This window comes from Vanessa cardui, chromosome 19, assembly GCF_905220365.1.
Source record: "Vanessa cardui chromosome 19, ilVanCard2.1, whole genome shotgun sequence".
Taxonomy (NCBI): Eukaryota; Metazoa; Arthropoda; class Insecta; order Lepidoptera; family Nymphalidae; genus Vanessa; species Vanessa cardui.
In genome coordinates, this window is record NC_061141.1 from 10,628,015 (window position 1) to 10,647,294 (window position 19,280).

At 34.2% G+C, this 19,280-nt stretch overlaps 3 protein-coding genes across 3 annotated transcripts; all 3 read left to right on the forward strand.

Annotated features, from left to right (window-relative positions):
* Positions 1-1,504: 1,504 nt before the first annotated feature.
* On the forward strand, positions 1,505-6,208 carry LOC124537766. Its single transcript, XM_047114655.1, has 4 exons — positions 1,505-1,559; positions 1,684-1,863; positions 1,976-2,861; positions 2,939-6,208. The coding sequence occupies exons 2-4, from the start codon at positions 1,856-1,858 to the stop codon at positions 6,206-6,208; spliced, it is 4,164 nt and encodes a 1,387-aa protein (XP_046970611.1). The 5' UTR covers positions 1,505-1,559; positions 1,684-1,855.
* Positions 6,209-8,718: 2,510 nt separating this feature from the next.
* On the forward strand, positions 8,719-10,601 carry LOC124537767. The gene is made up of 3 exons (XM_047114656.1): positions 8,719-8,920; positions 9,025-9,504; positions 10,567-10,601. The coding sequence occupies exons 1-3, from the start codon at positions 8,719-8,721 to the stop codon at positions 10,599-10,601; spliced, it is 717 nt and encodes a 238-aa protein (XP_046970612.1).
* Positions 10,602-17,323: 6,722 nt separating this feature from the next.
* LOC124537768 lies at positions 17,324-18,013 on the forward strand. The gene has a single exon (XM_047114657.1). It carries the CDS (start codon positions 17,324-17,326, stop codon positions 18,011-18,013), a length of 690 nt encoding a protein of 229 aa, XP_046970613.1.
* The last annotated feature ends 1,267 nt before the right edge of the window (positions 18,014-19,280 follow it).

The window sequence follows — 19,280 nt, forward strand, 5'->3', positions numbered from 1 at the left end:
TTGGAATGTGTCAGTTGTTCATTTTGGGTTCATGAAAACTGTACTGAGTTTGACAATATGTGCTCGAAGTGTGGCCAAAAGAAGAAAAGAGAAGAAAAAGAGAAAAATAAAAAAAGAGTAAAATAAAGTACTGGCCATCATCCCCCTACTACCATGGCCATCACTCCCGCACACCTCGGGAGAGATGGCCAATCGGAAGTTTTTGATAAGTTTTTTTTTATAATTATGTATGATTAGAATTTGTTGACTTAATTGTGTTTTTCTATGGTTAAATGATTAAAGATTGATTTAAAATAAATATTTTGGAAAATATACCACTAGTTTGTTTTTTATAGCGTCTCATAAAAACTACGGCCATCTCCCCCGGACTTACCCTATATCTTTACAAAACTCAATACAAATGTCAGAGAGCTGGTAATATTCTGTGATTCATGTGGTGGGCAGAATAAAAATTATTGCATGTTCAGATTTATCCATTATGTGGTTCATAGAGCCAGGCGTTTGGATATGATTAAAATGATATTTCCAATTAGAGGACATTCATACTTGGAGTGCGACAAAAATATGGCACTAATAAATCAGAAGGCACCCTGTGAAACACCAGATGACTGGAGAAAAGTAGTGTCTGAGTCAAGAGCAAAACCTTCACCTTTTCAGGTTATTGATGTGATCAGCCTTTAGTCAGATCTTGGACCAAGTTTTTAACACCAATTTATAAAAAGACATGCCCATTTTTATCTAGACCTATTCGTGAAATAAGAGTTGAGATTTCACATCCTCGCCTCATTTTCTAAAGAAATTCTTATAATGATCACTGGACATCCTCTGTTACGCTGGATTCAAAAAGAAAAAGAGGAAACTCAACACCTTGTGCAGAGCCTATTGATTTAGCAGAATTGATCCTGCCTGAACAAGCGTACAAGGACATTTTACCAATAAGTAAAGCAAAATTCCAAGACATTCAGTCGTTATCAAAATATTGCAACCCTGCAGCAAAACAATATTATTCAACACTAAAATATAGTTAGGATTCAGCTCATATTACATTAAAGTTACAATGTACCTCAGGGACATTGTTTGTTTTCCCCCTGAATTTGGTGGACATAGGTTGTTTTTTTACTGATAAATCTGACTTTGAAGTTTTTTAAGCTATTGCATAGCTTCTATCGCAGGCCTTGAGCGCGGGGACTAAATCCAGAAATTCCGTAACGAAAAAACCTCACGCTCCCCACTCCGACGGGCACGGAGGTGTGGCTTGAAGGCCGTGCATCGTCTAACGTCGTGTCAGTTCGGCAGTCTTCGACACGGCGCTGTGTGTCGTGCGATTAGACGTATTGTACGACTTTACGGAACTCGCCCGAATCGAGACGAGCTGCTCCGAAATCGGACGAATACATAATCAGCTGTTTGTGAGAAAGTATATAGGTGTATAAGTATTTATCTACAACAGTGAACGGCTGTACTTGTAAAATTTGTGTATAAAGTGTTTTGAATATGAATGAACAAAGTGCATTTATTATTAATGAAGAAAGTCACGAAAAAATAGTGAAAGAAGACGAGTGAGTACTCTATATACATACATTTTATTATTATCACAAATGCAGTATTAATTCTAAATTGAAAATATAATACTGCTATAAAGATAACCTCAATTATTTATACCTAGATATTTTCGTTTTATAGAGAAGAAAAGCGTAAAGAGCTAAAAAGAAAAAAGACTAATGCACGTCAAAGGGCATATTATCAGCGTCAGAAAGATTTGAAAAAAAATGCAGGAATAATAAAAAAAACAGTACCAAAATCAAATGCTGAACGTCAAAGGAAATTTCGTCAACATAATGCAGAAAAATCTTACATGGATATGTAAGTTGATTTAATAATATTATTTCTTATTTATTTTTATCTATCTACAAACAAATTGTAATATATGCTTCAATATTATTTAATTTAAGGATTGTATCATTTTTTTTTACAGAAAAAGACGAAAATTGTGCAGTAATGAAGACAATATCGTGCGATGTAGCGCTGTTGAAAATATAGAAAATGTAACGCTACAAGAAAATCAATTTCACAGCCAACAACTTCATATTTATGAACAGCGTAATGAATGCATTACTCCTGAAGTTATTCTACACAGAAACACAGCAATTCCTGGCGATGGTAATTGTCTATTCCACTCGCTCATAAGTGTTTTGCAACTTAATATTGAGAGTTGTGACTTGAGAAATCAGTTGCGCGATTCACCCTATTTAAACTCCTGCCACAATCCGCAAGAAGCATATAACATTCTATCCAGCAGTAATGGTTACGGAGATTTGGATTGTTTGTACTTATTCTCTAAAATGTACAATCAAAATATTTGTGTACATTATTGTTTTTACAACATAACTACAACGAATGAAGACACTATCTTTTGTCATTTTAAAGCGAATGATACACAAAACTGGATTCATCTTCATCTTCGTGAACAACATTTCACACCTTTTTATGAAGTATCAGATTTATTGGAGACAGTACAAGACGCTACCCAAAATGAAGCCCATGTTGATGCCAATATTGAACTATTGCGTGATAATTACGATGAAGATCCTACAGAAGATAACCATAACAATCATGGAAATGAAATTGGGATTGATAGAGAAGATCGAATTGGTGAAAATAATACGGATTTCATTGATGATGATACTATTCCAGTTTATACAAATTATCGTAAACACAGTACAAGTCATATTGATTTTTATAACGAATTTACGAGTAATTCATTCGGTCATTCTTGTATTATTTGCGACAGACTATGGTGGAAAGGAGACTTGAAAAAGTCGACCAGTAAACATGAAAGTATTTTGAAAACAATACTACAGGTAATTTCATTTCTTAATTATTCACTTTATATTTTTTTCTTTCTATATCTTGATAATACGAACTTGATTTTTTTTAGAATTACATACCTGGTGAAATTGTTCAAGTCTGCTCTACGTGTTATACATCTCTGCAGAAAGAAAGAATTCCTCTCATGTCAACCTACAATGGTTTTGCATATCCGAAACTTCCATCACATTTACCAACGTTAAACCTTATCGAGCAACGGTTGATTTCCCCGAGAATACCGTTCATGCAGATTCGTAGACTGAGACACGTTAATGGTCAGTACGGTATTTATGGCCAGATAATTAATGTACCTGTTGAAGTTAATACAATGGTGAAACAATTGCCAAGAAACATTGAAGATGACCATTGCTTTTATGTGCATTTGAAAAAGAAGTTGATTCACAAAACTAGTTATGTCCACGGGCTTATAAATAAGAGCCATATTAAAGAGTGGTTGTCGTATTTAGTATCTACGCCTCTTTATATTTATCATGACATTAAAATCGATGAATCTTTTTTCACGGGCAATGAACGTACTTCGCAATTGAATATGGATGAAATAAGTGAACATGTGCCAATTGAAGACAATTTAGTTGCGCAGCAACAAACTCTTTTGTGGAATGATGATTATTTTTTGAGTATAGCACCCGGTGAATATAACAGGCCAATCAGTATTTTAATGGATGAACATGCGGAAGAACTATCTTTTCCGACAATCTACGGCGGTCAGTTTCGAACATACAGAGATGGTGTTATTGTTACTCCGTTCATGCAAGCTACCAGCGAACTTCGGCGTACTGATAGGCGTGCTACTGACCCACAACACCTTTTATACATCGCTGCTAAAATCATGAGGTTGAGAGTTAGTAAATGTGTCAATGTTGCGTTTAAGCATGTTGGACAAGGTACTTCAATTACAAAAGAGACCATTCAATCTGAAGAATATATAAATAATTGTTTAGAAACAAATCTCGCATTTCTTCGCTGCATACCAAATTCTGCTTGGTTTTGGTCAGATCGCAAAAAAGATGTTTTTGCAATGATCAGGCAATTAGGGCCACCAACTACTTTTATGACTCTCAGCGCCAATGAAACTGGCTGGGAAAATTTATTGAAATTATTGTACAAATTAAAAAACGAGGGAACGGAAATTTCAGGTGAGTTATTAGCAGAAATGAGTTATGTGCATAAAGCTCAACTTGTGAATGAAGATGCCGTAACTTGTGCAATCTATTTCAATAAAATGGTAAATTGTCTGTTAAAAATTTTGCAATCAAAGAAAAGAAATTCATTCGGAAAATATAGAGTAATACATTATTTCAAAAGAATAGAATTTCAACATCGTGGTAGCCCACATGCTCATATTCTTCTTTGGTTGGACAATGTTCCTGAAGATTTATCAAGTAATGATCCCGAAGTAATTAAATTAATCGACGAATTAGTTTCTGTGTCAGCGTCAGAGGCGTCTGGAAATATAAAACTAGTAACACACAAACACACATTCACGTGTTATAAAAAAATGGATCCTAATAAAAAACAAGAATGTCGATTTGGTGCACCATTTATGCCAACAAAAAAAACTATTAATTTGATACCTATGAAAAACACTGATCCCGATTACTCAGAAGCACTTTTCAAAGAATATAAGGAACGATTTAAGTTTATAAAAAATAATCTCGAAAATATTGACTACACAGATTTTGATGAATTTTACTCGCATAATGGTATTATTTCTGATGATCATTACTACGATATTATTCGTGCTGGTATCAGTAGACCAAAATTATTCTATAAAAGGACACCAGCCGAAAAATGGCACAACACTTTTAATCCATTCGTATTACATCATTTGAAATCCAACATGGATTTTCAGATTATACTAGATGAATATGCTTGTGCAACATATGTTGTTGAATATGTCAATAAGCATAATAGAGGGATAAGTAATTTGCAAAGACAAATAATTGACATAATAGACGAGCATCCAGAATTCGACATTGTCGATATCACGAAAAAAATGAGTATTGACATACTTCAGTCTGTTGAAATGCCGGCACAAGAAGCTGCTTGGTATTTATTAAGAGAACCTATGGCTAAGTCATCGGTGGTGACAGTCTACATTCCAACGGTATTTCCTACTGAACGCGCAAGAATTAGAAAATCTATGAAGGAGCTTGAAGCGTTAGATGATGATTGTACGAACGTTTGGAAAGAGAATTGGCTTGATAAATATGAGAAACGACCTGAAGAACTCCGCGATGTTACGTTAGCACAATTCGTTGCAAAATATTACCTAAATACAAAGGGGACTTACACTAAAAGAGACACTGCAAAAATAATAAGATACAGGAACTACGATATGGCTGACAATTACAACGATTACAGGCGTGAGATGGTTCTGTTGCATGTTCCTTTTCAAAGTGAAGAAAATGATATTATTGCTGAAAATAAGTTCATTCAAATATACGAGGACAACAAAGATACGATATTAGAACGTAGGAAAGAATTTGAATCAAATTTGGACATAGAGAAAACTTTAGAAATTTGTAGACAGTTGTGCCGAGAAAACGATGAAGAACAAGAAGACGAAGAATTATTAAGAGCGGTTGATATATTGCATGAAAGAGATCCTTATGACTTATTGCTACGCGATCCAAACTCAACTGCTAACGTTGATTTACAAAATGCATCTCTGCATAAACTTGGCGCTGTAGCTAAAAAAAGAGAAAATTTAATGGATTATCAACAATTCTATAATTTAATGCGGATGGCCAATGATCAACAAAGAGATATTCTTATGACTATAATCCATCATTTACAAACTTCAATTCAAGAACCGTTTCAAATTTTTTTTACGGGACCAGCAGGTACGGGAAAATCATTCGTTATCAAACTGATTATGGAAATTTACAATAGGTACACTGATAATGATGGTTACTGCAATGCCTATATTACATGTGCTTCAACCGGCAAAGCTGCCGTGGCCATTGACGGTACAACTGTTCATACAGCGCTGAAAATTTCTCTTTCAAAACTTTTGCCTCTATCATCAGAAACGTTGCAATTGTACAGATCTCTCTTCAGATATGTCAGAGTACTGATCATTGATGAAATTAGCATGGTTAGTGCTGAACTTCTACATAAAATCGATAATCGTCTAAAACAAATAACAGGCAAAAACACAGATTTCGGAAGTATAGATGTTATTTTGATCGGAGATTTACGGCAATTGCCACCAGTAAGATCGACACCAATTTACAAGACGATCAGAACCAGCATGATTGGGCCGCATTTATGGAGAAAATTAAAATTTTATCAACTCACCACAGTAATGAGATAAGCTAATGTTGCATTTTCACAAGTTTTGACAAAAATAGGTAATGGAGATGTACTAGATGAGCATGAGTTTCAACTTATTGAATCGAGATTTTTCAAAAAAGAGGATGTTGCTACATTATGTCCTGATGGAGTTCGTTTATTTTTTAAAAATGAAGATGTTGCCGCCTATAACAATTTGATTTTAAGCCAATGTGAAAACAAAGTTCTTTCAATGTCCGTAGACGTCATTATTGGCGCTAAAAGTGCTGAGCAAGAAGCTAATTTTAGACTTAAATTACATAAAAAATCTGTTATTGACACTGGAGGACTGCCTTATCACATTACTTTTGTCGTTGGAAAACATTATGTTATTACAACTAACATCGACGTTTCTGATGGTTTGTGCAATGGTGCTGTTGGGAAATTGGTACATCTAGAATTTGATGAAAGTAACACATTAATAAGAGTTTGGCTAGAGTTTTGTGGTTCAGATAAAGTGGGTAGAAAAAAAAGGCAAAAAGCAGCCGCTCTAGCAGTGCAAAACAGAGTTGGCAATCTCGCTGTTCCCATTGAATTACGAACAGCAAATATTTCATTAACATCGGATAGAAAATGTATAGCCAAACGCAAACATTTTCCATTAACTTCAGCTCTTGCTCTAACTATACATAAGTCGCAAGGTGGAACTTTTGACGAAATAGTATATGAGTATAGTAAAGCACATTCTCAGGAACTCGTTTATGTTGCGCTCTCTCGGGTGACTAATATTGAAAAATTGTATATCACGACAAAAAACGATAATTCTACATTCAGGTTTTATCATAATCGAAAGCAAGCTGCATCGACTGTATCTTTGTTGCAAGAATTCAAAAGACTGTCTTTAAATAGTGTTGAGACGATAGCTCAAAGTGTATTAGATTTTATTAGTAATAGAAATGGCATTTCAATAATGACTTTCAACTGCCAAAGTCTAAATAGTCATAAATACGATTTACAAGATTCAGTTACGAGACAAACAAATGTGTTACTTCTTACCGAAACTTGCATGACCCATGATAATCCGATTGAAATACCTAATTTTAATTGTATTGTTCACTTCAAACGAGATACTGTTTCAAAAGGTGGGGTAGCTATTTACCAAAATGAAAATGATATTACTAATATTATGACTCCGAATATTGAAATAAATATTGCACACGTTAGCGATGTTAATGTTAGGCGCTCAGTTGTTGGAGATATTTGTGCGTGCTTATGCAAACTTAGAAATGGCCTACAAATAGTTATGGTAGCAATTTACATTTCTCCGAATCCAAAATTGGACGAGGTAGAGCATTTTATTCATCGCACTTTACTGGAGTATACTGAAGAAGGGTCGAAAATACTTGGCACAAATGGTAATAAATTTCCACTTATCTTGGCTGGCGATTTCAACATTAACTTCGCTGATAAAAAATCAGAGCGGTTGACAACTTTTTTATCAAAAACATTGAATTTAAAAATGAATAATAATCCACAAGAGTCCACAACGAAATATGGGACCACCATTGACGCAGTATTTTCTAGGTATTTAGAGGATATTAAGTCACAAACTTATGTTTCTTATTTTAGTTATCATAAACCTATAGTTTCAATGATAAATATTCCTGAATAAGCAACAGCTACTGTAAGATAATAAAACCCACATGTATTGTAAAATAATAAAAAATATTTTAAACAATATTAACTTTTTATTTATTTAATAAAAGAAAAATTTGTTTCCCTATCCGTCACCACGCTCAAAAAGTGTAACTTGAATTAATATCAAAGAAAAAGAAATATTGTATGAATAAAATAAAAATAAAAAATAAATAATTATAATTGCATAAGTTGATACAGAATGCTATGCAATAGCTTTACCGCGGCAGTCCCCGAGTGCCACACGTATTTTTTTTTTTTGTAACCTCTAAATAAGCCTGGTTCAAAACTAAAAAAGTGTAACATTACATTAACAATAAACATATGTTTATAATAAAAAAGCATTTTTATTGATATGGCTTTAATTTATCATTTTATTCATGATCTAAACTGTTAATTAGTAATATCTCAGTGTGCTCAAAGTGATAAAAGTTGTTTTTCTCCTGAACCCTTCAAATATGTATACCAAAGAATATTTAGGTTTTAAGTAGAGCTTACTACAGCTACTTTAACACTAGAAAGTACAGAGTGGTCAAATGACCCCAATGAAGTTTTTGATCAATCATATTATCAAAACCATAGCACTGAAGTCATTGTCGTTTTATGACTTTTAATATTTCGTCATTGTTTACATTATTCTGATATGTGTTTACCGATAGCAAGATAAATACTGATTAAAAATTATCACCTACCTAGAAAGACCGCAGTGGTCATTTGACACTGCGTGCGTGCATTGTAAATATTTACATTTCGTTGAATATACTCGGTGTTGTGGGTAGTTGAAATAAAAGATTTCGTTTCTTTCTTGTTTTGTTCTTGTCGAAGCAAAGACGTATCACGGCTCGCCATAATAATATAATGCCTCATTATCGTTCCCTTCGCCCTTCTAAAATATTGGAAGTGTTACAAAATTTACCGGACGACCAATCAGATTGTGAACCGACTGAAGAAGAGAGGCACATTTTGCATTTAGACTCAGAAAGTGAAGAAAGTGATTACAATATTACACAAAATAGTGATTCTTCAAGGGATGATGATCACACTCATAGCGATTCTGATGGTAGGTGTATATTATTTTATATAATGATGTAAATAAAATAAGATTTTTCATATTGAGAGAAAAGGAAACCTTTTATTATATTAGCGTTTACTCTAATGTTTCAGACTCAGTACCTCTCTCGACTTTACGTAGCGCAAACCTAAGAAGAGAAAGAGGTCGAGGTCGAGGTCGGGGTCGAGGGCATCGTGGCCGAGGTTCCAGAGTACAAACTGAAATTATTCACCACAACACTGATGTCGAGGTATCTTCTAGCGGTGTAAGTTGGACTCCTGGAAACTTATCAGTTTTGAATCAACCTGGTCGTCGCCCACGACAGAATATTCTAACAGAGGAAGCTGGACCAACTGCTTTTGCAAAAAGGTGTTACAAAGGAAGTATTTTATCTGCATGGAAACTTATCATTGATGACTCCATGCTGCGGCATATTCAGAAATGCACTGAAACCGAAGCTCGCCGCCAACTTGAAGATAATACTTGGACACTCCCATTGAATGAATTAGATACTTTTATTGCAATTATCTATGCTCGAGGAGCCTGTGGAGCTGAAAATATTGCTGTGAATGACCTTTGGGACAAGAATTGGGGTATTCAGTTTTGTTCACAAAACATGGCTCGGAATCGTTTCAAAGAATTAATGCGTTTCCTGCGTTTTGATGTGCGAACAGAAAGGGCTGAACGTTTGCAAACAGATAAATTTGCAATGATTTTATTTATTTATTTATTTATTTATTAAGATACACCATCGACTTATCATAATAACTAACACAATATTATAATGCACTAAATATACAATCCAGTATGATTTGCCTTTACAGGTGTATACAACATTGTTGGCATTTGTTTGTGTGCGATTACATGATGCTATTAAGGTATCATCTAAATAGTATAAAACTAAAACAAAACAAAACAAAATAAAGCTAGGTGCAAACAAAGTTAAAAATTAAGAATTAAATTAATAACAATATTAATCCACTTAATATAGATGAGATAGAGAAGAAAAGTGCCACAAATAATTATTAACTATACAATCATTCTTCGTCATAAATAACATCTAAACACTTTCTAACAAATTTGGCACAATCTTGAGGGTGAAAGATATCGATGTCACCCTTAGACGAAAATTCGTTATATGTTGCCATGAGTCTGTTCAAAGGAGAATATTTCCCTACGTTGGTCCTGAAACTTTTCAGATTAAAAATATTCGTAATAGGGTATCTTGGAATAGATCTTGGGACATTTATTGGGATCTGCTGGAGAATATCAGAACATAATATTTGACTATGGAAGAGCTTGTAAAGTATTTTAATGTCACTAATTTTTCGTCGTATCTCAAGAGAATCGAGCTTAAAGTAAGATAACCTGGTACGATAATCGGCACGGTAGGGACAATTTCGATCTTTATAAGCCAAGAAACGAGTGAAGCTACGTTGGACGCGTTCGATTCTATTAATGTGAACATTGTAGTAGGGGTTCCAGATAGGAGATGCATATTCGAGGTTACTGCGAATTAGTGCTTTGTACAGGGTCAAGATAGAGGCAGGATTATTAAAATCTTTACAAATCCTTTTAACTAGTCCGGTTATCTTCCAGGCTCGTAATGTTATTTGGTCAATGTGTTCTACGAAACTTAATTTTTTGTCTAATAGGACACCTAGGTCTCTTACCGATGTGGGCGCACTAAGCGTTACATTATTAACTGAGTACTGAGAATACAAAACGTGTTTTTTTTTAGTAAATCTTACATGATGGCACTTGGTTGCATTTAAATCCATTTCGTTGATTCTACACCAGTGGGAGATTGAATCTAGGTCTGCTTGTAAAAATTTGATATCGTCCATGGAGTCTATTGTATGATACAACTTTAAGTCGTCTGCGAATATAGAACATTTGCTATACTTAATATGGTTATTAATATCGTTAATGAACACCAGGAAAAGAATTGGGCCTAAATGTGAGCCTTGCGGTACTCCAGAGGTAGGAAAATATGCAAATGACTTGTATCCCTGCATAGTTACTCGTTGTGTTCTGTTGTACAAGTAAGACTTCACCCAGTTCAGAAGGTTTCCATGTATCCCGTAATATTTTAGTTTAGCCAATAGAATATTATGATTAACAGTATCGAAGGCACTACTGAAATCTGTGTAAATCGAGTCGATTACTTTATTACTATCGATACCATTTGCTAGATCAGTAGTATAGTTCAGAAGGTTTGTGACGGTGGATTTTTTAGAACAGAACCCATGTTGGTGACGTGATATCACGGTAGCAAAAAGGATTAGTCATTATTGGATAAATTATTCTTTCCAATAGTTTGGAAAATAAGTTTAAAATATAAATTGGGCGATATTTTTTTATATTTGATTTGTCACCTTTTTTATAGATGGGAACTACATTCGCGATTTTCCATTCACTGGGAAAGGTTGCTGTATTAAGTGATTTTTCAAATAAGATTTTTAAAGGTAGGGTTAAATATTTATAATTTTTTTTAATAAAAAAAGCTGGTATCCCATCTGGTCCTGCTCCTTTACACGGATTTAATGATTTTATTGCTCTTCGAACGTCTTGTTCAGTAATATCTACTTTATTAAGTGAAAGCTGGGCAAAACAGTCCCCCAAATCTGATTGTGCAGAGTTATCGGTAGAAGAGAAAATGGAGGAGAATTGTCTGGCAAATAAATCACAGATTTCTTCTCCTTTACATGCCACCTTGTCGTTCAAAAACATTTCACCTGGGAGGTTGGAAGACATTCCTCGTTGTTGGTTACTAAAAGACCAAAATTTGTTGGGATTTAATCTTAATGATAATTCTGTATTTGTAACGTAACGCGAGTAACAAGTTGTAGTTAAAGAGTCTACACGTTTGTTTAGTAGTCGAAGTTCAATTTCGTCTCGGGGATTTAAATATATTTTATACCTTTTGCGAATTTTTTCCCTTTCTCCTATCATTCTAATTAAGTTACGTGAAAACCAAGAGGGAAATCTACTATGATGCAATCTAAATTTTGGGATAGTTAAGTCTATTGCGGAGTATAGTATTTCGTAAAATTTGGAAACGGCAAGATCGACATCAGTAATTATTGACAATTCTTTATGCCAGTCAATTTTACTTAAACAAGACTGTAACAGAGAATAGTCTGCTTTTTTAAAATTGTACCGAACTTGTATATTATTTCTTATATATTTCATTTTATTTATTTTAATATCTATGTCTATAGGGGGATGATGCAAATCGATTTTACTTATTGGAGTTTTGCTCTTCAGAATAGAAATACCATCAAAATTAGAGAGAATTATATCAAGAACGCGGTCGTTATAATTTTTAATATGATTTATTTGTTTGAGATCATTTAGTGACATAAAGTCCACTAAGAGGTATCCCAAGTTACAATCATAGTTCGTAGGGCTCAAGCCGGGATACATGCTCTCATCGTAGACCCAATCTATGAAACTAAGATTGAAGTCACCTAGCAGTACAACGTTCTTAAAATTTGCGAGAAATACTTTATTGCAGTTTTCTAGAAGACCATCTAATACTGTAACAGTGACTGGTGGAGGGATGTAGATTGCACCAAATAAAGTCTCACCTACATCGTTATCTTCTAGTTTAACGGAAACCCATAGATCTTCAAAAGGACTTTCAAACCGTTGGATTCTCTTGGAGTGAAATCTTGTGGAAACAGCTATGACAACTCCGCCGCCAATTTTATCTGCCAGCATTGTTGAGTTTCGATCCCTGCGATAGACGTTATAGTTGGAATTGAATAATTCACTATCGCAGACACTATCGTCTAATCATGTTTCGGTGCCCACAATCATGTCAAAATCTGTTGTTAATAAAGCCAATCTTATTTCTTTAGTTTTTGTTTTAAGACCTCTGAAATTCTGATAATATATTCTAAAATCAGCATTTGGGAAGGTGTTATATTCAGGATGATATAGAATCTTATAGTTTGTCTAACGTCTCATAAGACTTTCGCTGGCGAATGTTCGTTTTTACGGACAAAAATACGCCCGCTTCGAATCCAAACAAATTCATAAGATTTTTCCCGGGCTACTTGTCTTGTTCGAGCGTGTAAAGCTTTGTAGTGCGGCGATAAATGTTCCGATACATAGACTGGTGTTTTAGTTCCGGTAAAACCCAAGTGCGTTGTATTTAATTTTTCGTTTGGGTTCTTTTTATTAAATTTGCTAACTGCTGCTAAAACTTCATCTCTAGACTTGACAGACAAAAGTTTAACTATGATAGCACGCGGTCTGCTGGTAGTATCATTCATCTTTCTAACGCGCGTACAAGAAACTGCTTCAACGACCTGACTGGGAATCGAGATGACGCTGCACAACTGCTTTGCGATATTATTTAAATTCTCAGTTTTGCCCTCGGGTATACCATTAATTTCAATATTCGTTTCTCTTGCATGCTGTTCGATCAAGTTAAGTCTCTGTGAAAGTTCTCCTACCTTGATTAGAAGAGAATTATTGCTGTTTGTTAAGAGTTTGACCTTCTCTTCTGATGTTTTAAGTTCGGTTTTCATGCGATCGTATTCATCACTCAAGAACTCTATTCCTGTCTTAAGATCTTTTAAAGTATTTAATTCAATTTTTATGGCTTCAAATTCTTTTTTAAGAGCTGATTCAATAACAGTTTTCAGTGATCTGTCTATTGAAGATTGTATTTCCAAACGTATAGTTGACAACAATGACTCGTCAATATGACTTGGAGAAGAATCAGTGGAGACAGATGTCTGTAATTTTTTACGCTGAGTAACTTGGTCAAAAGTGTTGGATTCCGTTTCATCTGGGGAAGAAGAGAAATCACGGCGATTTCGTTTCTGTCCTAACTTAGGAATAATGGGAGTGTTCGTATTGTCACTTTTCTTTTTTTTATTGTGACATTTAGGACACGTCCATTTGTCTTTTCTGTCTTTACTCATTGTAGTAAATAGTTGGAAATTAATATTTGCGCAGTCCAAGTCATACGTATCACTACAAAGATAGCAAGACAAATAATTCCCATTAGTTATTCTTTTCAAGAATCCGGCGCATGATTTTGTTTTTGGGTTCATTTTGGGATCACTGTGGCTATTAATTTATATTTTTTTATTTGCAGCTAATTTTCGATTTAAAATAAATATGAAGATTTTTTTTTATTACAATTATTTATTTATGTTTTTTTTTAATTTAGAGAAAAAAAAAATATTTATTTATGTAAACGTTTTTAACATTTATATTCTTGTTTTTTTTATTGTTTTTTTTTTTGTTGGCAACACAAATGTTTGGTAGCTTTTCAGAACACTGCAGTGGCAACACTGCGTCAACTTTCTTCTGTTGGCAAGCCTGTTATTTATTGCATTGATTGTGCGAACTTCACTTGTTATGATAATGACTTGTCAATTCTTTTATTGTTTTGAATGAAATACGTTAATAATATAGTTATGTATTTTCTTACTTGGAACGAAATAACTACTTCTTTGTTACTTATGGTGACATGTGATGTATGATCTTCCTGATTTGGTTGTGGATTCTTGATCTTATGTTTAGTTGTAATTACTACAAGTGAATTATTGAGAAGTGCACTTAAACACGTCTGTTGTCTATGATTTCGGAAGTATGGAATAAGTTCATCCATAACAGTATTTCATGTTACAAGCCTGGTGAAAACCTTACTGCTGACGAACAGCTTTTTTCCACAAAAGTTCGGTGTAGATTTTTGCAGTTTATGGGTAACAAACCAGACAAGTTTGGAATAAAGTTTTGGCTTTGCGTTGATGTTGATTCAAAGTACTTGTGTAATGGTTTCCCATATTTATGAAGAGATGAAAGCCGTCCACAAAATCAAAGTTTAGGCGAGCACGTTGTATTGCGACTCATGGACCCATACTTGAATACTGGTCGAAATATAACAACTGATAATTTTTTCACCAGTGTAAGTTTAGCTAAAAAGCTAATTGAAAAACGTACATCAATAGTTGGTACAGTAAACAAAACACGAAGAGATATTCCAGCTACTATAAAAAATGCATCTCTTAGTTTATATGAAACACATATTCACAACTCTGAAACCTGCACACTTACAGTTTATCAAGGCAAACCTTCAAAATCAGTTATGATTCTAAGTTCACTTCACTCTAATGTCTTTGTTGATCCAGAAGAAGCAAAAAAGAAACCGAACACGGTGAAGTTTTACAATGCTACGAAATTTGGAGTAGACGTTATTGATCAAATGGCCAAGAAATATAGCGTCAAAGCACCTTCTCGTCGCTGGCCCGTGCAAGTGTTTTATAATATTTTGGATTTGGCAGCAATTAATTCTTGGATTTTGTACAAAAAACTATCCGAGAAAAAAATCAGTAGAAAAAAGTTCATTCTTGACTTGGCAAGGGAGTTAGTCGGCCAAGATACCAGCTCCCTGATGACACCATCTTCTTCACAGTCCGATAATAGTATAGCCCCAGAGCCTGCAAGAGAACGTAGTGGAAAGAGAAAACGGTGTTACGTGCAAAAATGCAGGAACAAAACTAATAAATCTTGTATTAGTTGTAAAAAGCCTTTATGTGGCTCTTGTAATGTAAACAAGGAGCTAAAATGTCAAAAATGTGCCTAATTTTTTAATTTTTTTATCACGTGTTAGATGTTTAAAAACTTTTAGGTTCTTTTATTTAGTATTAGATGTTAATCAATAAAACTTAAAACCATAATACACGAATAAAACATTACAACCCATGAATGAGTCATTTTACCCCACTTGGTCTTTATAGGTAGTTCAAAATTTCGGTCTGGCTAGTGTTAAGTAAAACAAATGACTGTTTACCTGAAACCGATAAAGATGACTGAAAAAATTGTGAATGATTTGCGGTACAATAATTTTAATATCATTGGCTTATTTGCTTTTCCTTAAATATGTTTTTGATATCAAATATTTTTTGATGGGATAGGCAAGATGCCACAAAAATAGCAATAGCAATGGACTTCCCAAAAAATCTACCCATACCTCACATAACTACAAACAATGTATATTACAAAAGGCAGCATAATTATTTTATGTTTAATATTCATGTGTTAGCTGATTTCTCTTCTTATGTTTTTGCATACGATGAGAGCATTGGAAAGAAAGGATGAGATGATGTGGATTCATATTTAATATAATTAATGAATAGGCCAAGACTCTTATAATTTTCTATGACTCTGTGGAGATCAAAACAAAAATTACACTATCTTTAAAATGTTACGTTACAGCTCGCGCGATAAGAGTTTGGCTTTGACCGTTATTGCGCAGAAATCTGAAATTGAGTATCAACGGGCAATTAGCGAGGTGCGGGGCGGGTGTATAGGCGCACGCGGTGCTCTGATTGGCGCTCCAGTCGTTTCCTGCCTCTCGCATCGGTATGTTGTACCGCGCACTCCTGTTGTACAATCACGTTCACAAGTGAATTGCTATTTGCGTTAACTGTTTATTGTTGTCGATTGTTATTTTTTGTTGAGTTTGTTTGTTTAAGTTTGTCAGTTAAGTTTTTTTTTTGTTAAATATTAAAAAGTGATTTGAAAATGCGTAAAAAAACATTGTTTTAAAAAGGCAAGCACAGAAAATGATACATGACGTGAATTGCTTCTTAAAGAAAGAAGCTGACGAATGTATCGATTCATTGAAGCAAATTCGAAGTCAGATTGAGGAAGTTGCTACTTTACTCAGTCAGTCGGAGAATAACCAAATTATACAGACTATACAGGTAATGAAAACGGAAACTGTTACTAAATTAAATTCTGTAGTCAGTAAATTAGCTCAAATTCAAAAACGGACATTGGAGGCCACTAAGACTTCAATTGGCACTGTAAAAAATATCGCAAATCAAGCCAAGAGTTCCGATTTGCTAATTACTTTCAGAACACCTGGAAAAAAACGTCCCAGAGCTAAACCAGTTACCAATATTGATAATTTTGACCAAGGTGTTATAAAAAGATGTATACACAATTTTCATAAGACGAATAATGAACTTCCCACCATTGGGAAACTAAAAAAGAAACTTGAGGAAGATATAAACTTTAAAGGGTCAGAAACAAGTCTTCGTGTAATTGTAAAGGAGTTAGGATTTCGCTGGAAAAAAACCCGAAAACAACCGTAAATTACTAATAGAAACATCGAATATTCGATTACAACGCATTGAATATTTAAGAAAAATAAAAAAATATCGACAAGAAGGAAGACCCATTGTTTACACAGATTAATCATACGTAGATTCGTCGCACTCATCAACCAAAGCCTGGAGCGATGTCCCTACGGAAGGACTAAAAAAACCCATTTCTAAAGGACGAGTCGTGATAGACCACGCAGGATCTGAAGCTTGGTTTATACCAAATGCTTTATAACCTTTTAAAGCCGGCACCAAAACAGGGGACTATCATGACAACATGAATTACGACAATTATGAAAAATGGCTTAGGACACAATTAATTCCCAACCTACCACCCAATTCTGTAGTGGTTGTCGACAACGCCTCATACCACAATAAACAATGGGAATTAGCACCGTCCTCCAATACCAAAAAAGCCGATATGCAAAATTGGCTAACTGATAAAGGCATGGACTATGATTCAACAATGCTCAAGCCACAATTGTACAACTTGATAAAAGCTAATAAAGAAAGTTTTAAAACTTTTTCAATAGATCAAATTTTAGCAGAAGCAAACCATTGCATATTAAGATTACCACCTTACCATCCAGACCTCAACCCTACAGAAATGGCATGGGCTACTATTAAACAATATGTAGCTAGCAAAAATGTTAAATGGAATTTACAAGAATGTACCAAACTTATCACAGAAAAAGTATCCTTAATGGGTGTCCAGGAATGGGAAAAAATATGTAAAAAGGTAAAAGATATAGAAGAAGAGTACGCCAAGAGTGACCATGTAGTTGATTTACTTACCGAGCAATTTATAATTCGAGTCGATTATAGTTCCGAAGACGATGATTCTGATGATGGTTACAATCAGACAACTGCGACCGAGGAAGCCCTGAACCCGGACCCTCAACAAGCAAAAGACGTTGCACAATTTCATGTCGCGGCAGCACCACTGGACCATGCGGTGATTTCATAGAAGGCGTTAAACCTTTAACTGATTCAGAATCTGAATAGCACTGCTGCTAAAGACTTTTTTTAATGTTACCTTTTTTTAAATACATTTTGGTGTAGTTTCGCCCCCTTCTGGGGTTGCAGATTATCCAGGGACACACTGTATTTAATAATTATTTTAAGTTTTCTTTTGTTCGTATGTAACAATTTTACATGTATCTTGGAATAAATAATTTTATTAAAAAATAATTATTTAGAATTTTCATCGCTGTCCCTGTAATCTTTAAAAGGTAATAAACATATAATAACATAAGTAAAATAAATATCAATAGTTTTAATAAATGAAGAAGTTTATCTATTTCATATTATTTTCTAGCATTATTCCCACTGTATGATAAAATAAAATATTGCGATGAAAGTTATAAAAAAGGAAAAGTATTGTGTGTGTGACAGTACCCATGCGCATTAATCCCCTCCACCTGAAGGTCAAAGCCAAACCCTCGCCGCGCGACCTATACAAAGTTCAATGTTGCAATTACTTAGAATCGGTTACAGTTATATTTCCGATAAGAGGGCACTCATACATGGAATACGACCGAAACATGGCTTACTTGAATCAAAAGACTAGGACTCCCTGAAGAATGGGCTGAACATGTGCATAAAGCTCGACAAAGACCAAATCTTTTCATGTCATTGAATATTCTCAAGATGCATTCAAGAACTGGACTGCATTTCTGAAACCATTTTACATAGCAGTTGTCCTTTTCCCATTAGACCTGTGCGTGAATTTAGAGTACAGAAAGAACATCCACAACTCATGTTTCATAGAAATTTTAATAATAGTCCATGGGAATCCAGTGTAATGAACACACCAGTTCTTTGTGCTCTATGAAGGCAGGCAATGTTGAGCGAGAATTTAAATTACCTGGTTTGGCTTATAAAGACAAGCTGCCTATATCAACAGCAAAATTTAATAACCTGCTTTTTCGAAAAAGTTCTGTAGGCCTGAAACAAAACATTATTACGATCAACTTCCTTATGCTGCAAATATTAAAGATGCAACAGCTAATATTTAAAATAGTTGGTAATATAAAATAATTGGTTTACCAATCATTGTACACCTATCATAATTGAATGTTAACGCATTTTGGACATTAATCATTATACCTAGTCTTTATTTCTGAAGACTTGCTTAAGATAATATATATATTTTTTTGTTTATAGTATTCAAAGTATGATTATCGACGAAATAAATGTTGTGATGATACATGTTCTTTAATTTTAATAATGCT